Raw genomic sequence first — 8447 nt, 5'->3', positions numbered from 1 at the left:
AAAAATAAGTTTGTACGGTGTCAATTCGTGGGTTTTGTTTCTTGTGTTATTGGGACAAATAAATGCATAGGGCAGAACATTGAAAGGATGTTCATCGGAATTTTCAGATTGAATTGTTCTTTCGTTTTTATATTTTAAGCAAATATTTGTTACTCGTTCTTCGTCGTTAATATGTTCTGTTCGAAGTCGAGATTTGATATTGTTATTTCGGTCACTTTTATCAGTGCAATAATTTACCAAGTCATCGCTTGACTTAAAATTTAGGATAGGGTGATTCGAAGAGGGTTTATTTTCGGTATCGGAAAAATCGATAATTTTGGGAATTGTTTTTCCGTTTACTATGGGTGACAGAAATTCTTCTTTTTTATTCACGTGTACTAACGCGTTGGGGGTATGGACTTTATCATTTTCTTTTTTATACAAAATTGCATCTGTATTCGACAGATGACATGTTAGATTAAATATTTGCTCGGACTTGGGATCTATTTTAATTTGATTAGGAGATTTATTATTGTTACGCGAATTAGTTTCTACTTTGTAGAGAGGTAATGTTTGAAAGTTTGTGATTAGTTGTTTGTTTTTGAAGTCTATTGCACATTCGTAATGTTCAAGAAAATCGAGGCCTAAGATTCCATCAAAATCTGTATCTAGATTATAGATAAATACTTTATGAGGGTTTCCCATTTGGAAAGGGAATAAAGTAGATTCGTTGATATGAATTGTTTGGTCTGTATTAAACTGTATGGTCATATTTTCGGGAAAACGTGGTTTGAAATTTTTCGCGGTATTTTCATTAAAGATAGAGATACAAACACCGGTATCGATAAGTAGTTTAAACTTGTTTGATGCGTCTGTTATATAATAAGGATTTTTAGAGTTTACAGCAAGAGGAGGGCTTAGAGAAATTTCTGTTCTGGAAAATTTAGAGACGGGTTCATGTCGTCCAAATTTAGAGTTTGGATCTGATTTTTTATTTGAGACAAAGGTTCGTTTATTGAAATGGCATTGTCTGGTGGGTGGTTTTGATTTGAAACTGTGAGAAAATCCTGGTAGTCTTGGCTATCAATTAAATCGGTTGATTGATCGAATGATGGGTAATAATCAGGAGGTGGATAATTATTATCGGAAAAATCGTCATACTGATAGCTTTCAATTGGATCTGGGGTATAATCATTAACATAGTCAGGTTCATAGTTAACGAAATGAGCTCTCTGTCTATCGCTCGAAAAATTTTTATTCTTATGAATTACAGAAGGGCGTATTTGTGGGTTATTTTTATTGAACTGAGGTATTTGTTGGTCGTTAGGTCTAGTGTTTTGATAGTTATTATTCGGGCTGAAGTTTTGCCTCTGAAAGCCATTATTTTGGGCATTATTGAAGTTTTGATAGCTACTGAAATTTCGAGTATCGTTAAAATTCTGGGAATTATTTTGGGAATTTTGTCTAGAGCGACATTCGTTGTTTGAGTGGCCAATGCGTCCACAAAAGGTGCATCTAGGTGGTTGACAGTTCGGTCTTCTAATGGGTTGATTATTTTGATTGGGTCTTGGAGGATTGGGGCGATTGGTTTTCTGTATTTCGAAATAAGATAATTGTAGCTCTCGTCTGATGCGGACCTGAGCTTGAAGAAGGTCTTTCGGATTACTAGCACGAACAATATGTGCAATTTCTGGATCTAGGCCGGTCAATAAGGTATTGAGCGCCATTGATTCGATTAGTATGATTTGGGCTTGTTTCCCTTCAGGAGTGAGGCCAGATTTCTGGATATTGGCATGCATTTTTGCATTAAGGACTTGGACACGATTGAGGAATGTAAGAGCCGATTCATTTGGAAGTTGTTTGACTCTCTGTAAATCTTGTATGAGAGAAGATAGGTCTCTAGTGTCTCCAAAGTGGGAATTAAGAAGTTGTTTGATTTTAAGATACGATAATGGATTTCTAGAGCTTATGAGCTGCGCTGCTCGTCCGCGAAGTTTATTTTTTATGTGAATTACTAATAGTTGTTTTTGATCACGCGTAGACATATTATAGGCATAATCACAGGCATTTAGAAAAGTTTGTAAACATATTTGATCGCCTTCAAATTCGGGTACGATCGAAAATATTTCGGATAGTTTATAAGGTTCTACTTCGGGTTCATTCTCGATATGAGATACGGGGACTGCGGGGCGAGTGTTACTGTTGTCAGTCATGATGATCAAATAAATTTAAATATAATAATCAATATATGGAATAATAAAAATGGCCAAATAAATCAATATAAATAAAATAGGTAATCAATATATCAAAAAATAAAAAAATGGTCAAATAAAACAATTTAAATATGAAATAATCAAAATATCAAATAATAAAAATAAAAATGGTCAAATAAATCAAATTAAATAATCAATATATCAAATAATAAAAATAAAAATGGTCAAATAAATCAATTTAAATATCAAATAATAATTAGAAATAATAAAAAATATCAGAAAATGTTTTTATAACAACTGTCCGATTAGCGAAATGTGCGTGTTTCAGACGTGTATATAATAACAATAATGAAAATAAAGAAATGACGATTAACAGAATAAACGTCAAATGGTTAAAAGGGAATCAGAAAAATATTTAGTGGTTTTATTTAGTATTTAAAAAATGTTCTTATAATAACTGCCCGATGAGCGAAAAGTGCGTGTTTCCGGCGTTTTATAACAAAATAAATAAAAAAAAAAATTGACGATTTACAGTATAAACGTCAAATAATGAGAATAAATATGTACTTGTTTTTATTGATTTTCAGTATAATCAATATTGGAATATCGAACAATATTCAATAATAATAATAATAATAATAATAATAATATTGTAAAATAGTGTAATAATAATATACGAGATGATTCAATATTAGACTTACACTAAATCCAAAAACATCTAGTCGTCTTGTTCTCGACAGCGTCTCTACCAGGGGCTTCACCAAATGTTCCTAATCCGTAGATATCTGCAAAGTGATGACGGCTCTGCCTTTTGGATGGTTCGTTTCTGAATCAAAGGATTGGAATCCACCGTTGTTAGTTAGGCTTTTTCGTGTTCTAACAACGTTTCCAGATCCTACTGACTGCGCCAATTTTTATATCACTTAAAACTTTTTTGACTTTTTAAAAAATATTTTATTTTGAAAATACAAGAAATAAAGTTACATGAATGAAATCTAAATTATTACGAACAACAAATTAAAGCCGACAGATGGTTTTATACAATTAGCAAAATGCTGAGGTTGTGAGAAAGCTTGGACGTCGTTGATTCCGCTGACATTGACATTGATACTGGATGCGTCGGTTCAGATGGCTGACACCTGATATCTGCTGATGGGAAATAAGTAGGTACTTCATTATTAAGGTTAGTTGGTAAAAACGGTTATAACATATATATATATATATATATATATATATATATATATATATATATATATATATATATATATATATATATATATATATATATAGGGTGAGGCAAATAAAGGGCCTATTAGAAATATCTCGAGAAATAAAGGCAACAGAATCATGAAAATTGGAATAAAGGGGTTTTGAAGGATGATCTATTAAATGAAAATATTTTTATCTCTTTGCAACTTCCGGTTATACCGGAAGTTGCTTATAACTTCGTTTTTTTTAATGGATTTATTTTTACATTTTTGGATTCTCTTCGATGTCTTCTTTCTTAAAATATGAGGTTTTGTAATATTATACAGGGTATTTTAAAAGATAATTACGTTTTTTTTATTAATTTCGTAGCAAAATTAACACTCTGTAGAATTGTAGTAGTTTGACACTTAAAACTCTACTTATGTTCAAATGATTTTTAATAGGCTCTACTATTGTTAAGAATCATTAGTATAGCTAAATTTTTAATTTTAGTATACAGGGTTGGTCGAAACTCGGAATGAGTATTTTCTGAGTTTTTTTAAAAGGAACACCCTGTATTTTAATATTGTAATGAAATGATATTTTATGGTACTTTTTTATTTCTTAAGCGTTCCCTATACCTAACTGCTTTAATTTGTGCTTAATTGTTAATCGCACCAACAATCTTAACTATGTAGGTATTTTGATAGCTAAACCATTATTGGTAATTTTAAGGACCAGTCTGGATTAATATGTATTTATTTCTGAAAAATTATTTGGGATTGAGTATTTTCACGGGAGTATTTTCACGGCCAACCTAATAAAATTTTACGTATTTTTTTTTGCAACTAATGTTTAGCTTTAATCACCAATAACTCACAAATTAAAGCAGTTAGGTATAGGGAATGCTTAAGAAATAAAAAAGAACTATAAAATATCATTTCATTACAATACAAAAATACAGGGTGTTTCATTTAAAACTCAGAGAATACTCATTCCGAGTTTCGACCAACCCTGTATACTAAAATTAAAAATTTAGCTATACTAATGATTCTTAACAATAGAAGATCATATTAAAAATCATTTGAACGTAAGTAGAGTCTTAGAAGAAGAAGACATCGAAGAGAATCCAAAAATGTAAAAATATACAGGGTATCTCATTTAAAAAAACAAAGTTATAAGCAACTTCCGGTATAACCGGAAGTTACAAAGAGATGAAAATATTTTCATTTAATAGATCATCCTTCAAAACCCCTTTATTCCAATTTTCATGATTCTGTTGCCTTTAGTTCTCGAGATATTTCTAATGGGCCAGTTATCTGGCCCTTATAAAGAAGTAAACTATTAACCATAGGGTTCTTGAAGAAAATTATATGTATTAGAAACCACCCTCTAACCAAATTAATCTCAAATACCAGAAGAATATTAATAAATAGACCAGCCTTTTGGAGAGATGACAATACGCCCTATTTGATAGCAGGTTTGGCTGAATTCATGCCATATCTCAAGGACATTTATAAGTCAAACAACTTCCCTTGTTATGAAGTCCCTTATTATACACTGTGTAGTATAGTGAAGACAGTCACAATGAGTCTAAAAAAAAATCCCATGATCAAAGAACAATTTTTAATAAACACAGAAAAATATAAAGCAACCCATACCTTTATATTTACTGATGCATCGAAGAAAGATCTTACAACAGGGTTTGGAATCAGTATACCAGATATCAACATCAAATACAGCTCAAAGTTACCAAATCACCTCTCCATCTGTAAGGCGGAGATTATAGGAATCTATGAAGCAATTAAATTAGCACTCAGAAAAAACTTATTTAGTCTGGGCTGATTATCGGAGAATAGACCATTTTTGGGAAAAGTTATTTACCAGCAATTTTATTGCTGGAATCGAATCTTATGATGGTATATATTAATAATATAGGTATGCAAAGTGCGCAGATAGTGTGCTACTTTTTATATAAACAAAATGGCGCCCGAAAAACGTGTTTTTTTCAATTTTTGCTCTATAACTCCAAAGATTTTAATTTTACACCAAAAACACCCAAATAAAAATTCACCGCAATTAAATTCTGCAAAACTTTCCCCGTAAAAAGCGGGGTTTTCCAACAAAATCTTTAATTTTCAACTAAAATTTTAGAGAAGTAATTGTTAATCAATAATTATATAACTTGGTAACGTAAAAGCCCTTTTTGTATAGATCATAATTCCAGAAGCCGATGGAAATTCAATAAACAGTTTAGCAACAATTGAATTGTTAATTAAAAATTTACGGTCGCTATAATAACGACAATAATTATGGTGCATAAGAATAACTACGATTTTTTCATAAAAAGGCACTATACCTATCTAATGTACTTCACAGAACTGAAATTGGACTATTTAGGCGGCTTCAGGAATTTTTTAAAATTATAAAGAATTTTTTGGCTTATAAAAAAATAGAATATCTCGGGAAATATTAAACTAAATTAAATTATAAAAACGGTATTCGAAAAACAGCGGCAGGACGCTTCTTTTAAAATAAAAAACGTTTAGTTATGATTAGTAGTTCCTGAGATAAAACCGGTCAAAGTTGACCGGAATTTACGACAAAGATATAAACAACAGGATCATAATTTTCGAACCATCACCTTTTTATTTTTGTCCTCTTTCTCCACACCAATTTTCATATCCTTAAAGTACTCATAACATATATTATTATAATAAAAACTATCGATAATACGTGTGAAAATTGCCAAAAATAGCAAAATTCCAATCAAAAATTAGGTTGGAGAAAATGTAACACTCAAAGTTCAGAATCGGCATACGTTAAAAAAATGCATTTTCTCGGCTTCCCATGGAGCAATTTCTTTCATTCTTTTTTTGTTCCCAAGTAACTCGAGTAGAGCCATCGAATTAACGCATTATTAAATGTCAACCTTGCTTTTGTTTTGTTATAATAAATTTATTTATTTATTATAACACAAAATTTTAATTTGTTTAAATAAAAATTGTTTAAATAATTATACAGCTTTCAAATGGGAATATTTATGTTTTTAACTTTAAAAGGTACACTTGTAGTAAGTTTATCTAAAAAAAGCCTACAACTGGAAAACAATATGTAGTTTTCTGTACTTATAAATAAATTAATCTATTATAACAAAACAAAAGCAAGTTTGACATTTAATAATGCGTTATTTCGATGGCTCTACTCGAGTTATTAGGGAACAAAAAAAAAGAATGAAGGAAATTGCTCCATGGGAAGCCGAGAAAATGCATTTTTTAACGTATACCGATTTTGAACTTTGAGGGTTACATTTTCTCCAACCTAATTTTTGATTGAAATTTTGCTATTTTTGGCAATTTTCACACGTATTATCGATAGTTTTTATTATAATAATATATGTTATAAGCATTTTAAAGATATTAAAATTGGTGTGGAGAAAGAGGACAAAAATAAAAAGGTGATAGTTTAAAAATTATGATCCTATTGTTTATATCTTTGCCGTAAATTCCGGTCAATTTTGAACGGTTGCATCTCAGGAACAACTCGTAATAATTAAACATTTTTTCTTTTAAAAGAATATTCTATTTGTTTATAAGCCAAAAAATTGTTTATAACTTTAAAATATTCCTGAGGTCGGTTAAATATTCCAATTTTAATCCTGTAAAGTACATTAGATAGGTATAGTGTATTTTTATGGAAAAATCATAGTTATTCTTATGCACCATAATAATTGTCGTTATTATAGCGACCGTAAATTTTTAATTAACAATTCAATTGTTGCTAAACAGTTTATTCAATTTCCATCGGCTTCTGGAATTATAATCTATTAGAAAAGGGCTTTTACATTACCAAGTTATTTAATTATTGATTAACAATTACTTATCTAAAATTTTAGTTGAAAATTAAAGATTTTGTTGGAAAACCCCGCTTTTTCCAGGGAAAGCTTTCGTCGAAATGAATCGGGAAAAACACGTTTCTATGCAGAATTTAATTTCGGTGAATTTTTATTTGGGTGCTTTTGGTGTAAAGTTAAAATCTTTGGAGTTATAGAGCAAAAAAAAATTTTGTTTATAAAAAAAGTAGCACACTATATGCGGACTTTGCATACCTATATTATTAATACATACAATAATAAGATTCGATTCCAGCAATAAAATTGCTGGTAAATACCTTTTCCTTGTATTTTGCTAATTAGCCCAGAGTAATTCAGAATAATCATTTTTTCTGATTCCAGCAGTGCAATTGAAAGAATCAGCAGTTGTTTAGTCAAAAATATATCAGAGTTTTGGCCTATTGAAACAAAAAGACTTATAGTTCATGCAACTGAAAATGGCTTTGACATCAGACTAACATGGATACCAGGATATTCAAATATCCCGGGTAACGAAGAAGCTGACACCCTAGCTAATATAGGAAGAAATTTGAACATACCAATGGTCATGCCCCTCGATGTCCACGACATATATACTGACATTAAAACTAAAGTGTATGATGATTTCAGAAATAAATGGAACAACCTAATCAGAATCAAAGATCATCAATACCGAAAAGTACAACCTACGTTTCCTAAAAATAAATGGTTTGCTATTCTTCCATTCATAGATCGAAGACACATCACTACAATTATTAGGTTACGTACAGGGCACTGTCTAACAAAAGAAAACTTGCATAGGATGAACCTGACAGACAAACCCTAGACATATTCGGTGGGCCCGACATGGTCATGAGATAGTCAACGTCGCCGTGACCGCCAACCTGATCGAGCTGGCCAAATTGCATAAAGCAAGGCCAATAACCAAGCAAGCAAGCAAGCAAATACCACCGTTCATTGAAATATTATATTTCAGACCTTTAATATTTACAAAAAAAGAATCATTTTATGACTAACAAGATATTTCTTAGATGTGGCAACAGAGCTGCATACGGATTACGAACACTCGATACGAATCGTATCCGCCATGTTTTACCATAAGGCGCTATGGTCTTAAGGCGTTAATGGTAGGAGCACATTATGGTAAAACATGGCGGATACGATTCGTATCGAGTGTTCGTAATCTCACGCGGTGT

At 31.0% G+C, this 8447-nt stretch overlaps 1 protein-coding gene across 1 annotated transcript; it reads right to left on the bottom strand.

The window, feature by feature from the left end:
* Positions 1-896: 896 nt before the first annotated feature.
* On the bottom strand, positions 897-8099 carry LOC126885478 (probable serine/threonine-protein kinase cdc7). The gene is made up of 2 exons (XM_050652052.1): positions 8073-8099; positions 897-1571 (listed from the first exon to the last, which is right to left on the bottom strand). Exons 1-2 carry the CDS (start codon positions 8097-8099, stop codon positions 897-899), a joined length of 702 nt encoding a protein of 233 aa, XP_050508009.1.
* Between the last annotated feature and the right edge of the window lie 348 nt (positions 8100-8447).

Source organism: Diabrotica virgifera, chromosome 5 (genome assembly GCF_917563875.1).
Source record: "Diabrotica virgifera virgifera chromosome 5, PGI_DIABVI_V3a".
NCBI classification, from domain to species: Eukaryota; Metazoa; Arthropoda; class Insecta; order Coleoptera; family Chrysomelidae; genus Diabrotica; species Diabrotica virgifera.
The sequence above is the reverse complement of the archived record's forward strand: the minus strand, read 5'-3'. Positions and strand labels throughout refer to the sequence as shown.

Coding starts and splice junctions, on each gene's coding strand:
- LOC126885478 (XM_050652052.1), bottom strand. CDS start 8,099: ATGTCGGGCCCACCGAATATGTCTAGG. Junction 1,572..8,072: donor GCCCACCGAATATGTCTAGG/GTTTGTCTGTCA, acceptor TTCGAAATACAG/AAAACCAATCGCCCCAATCC.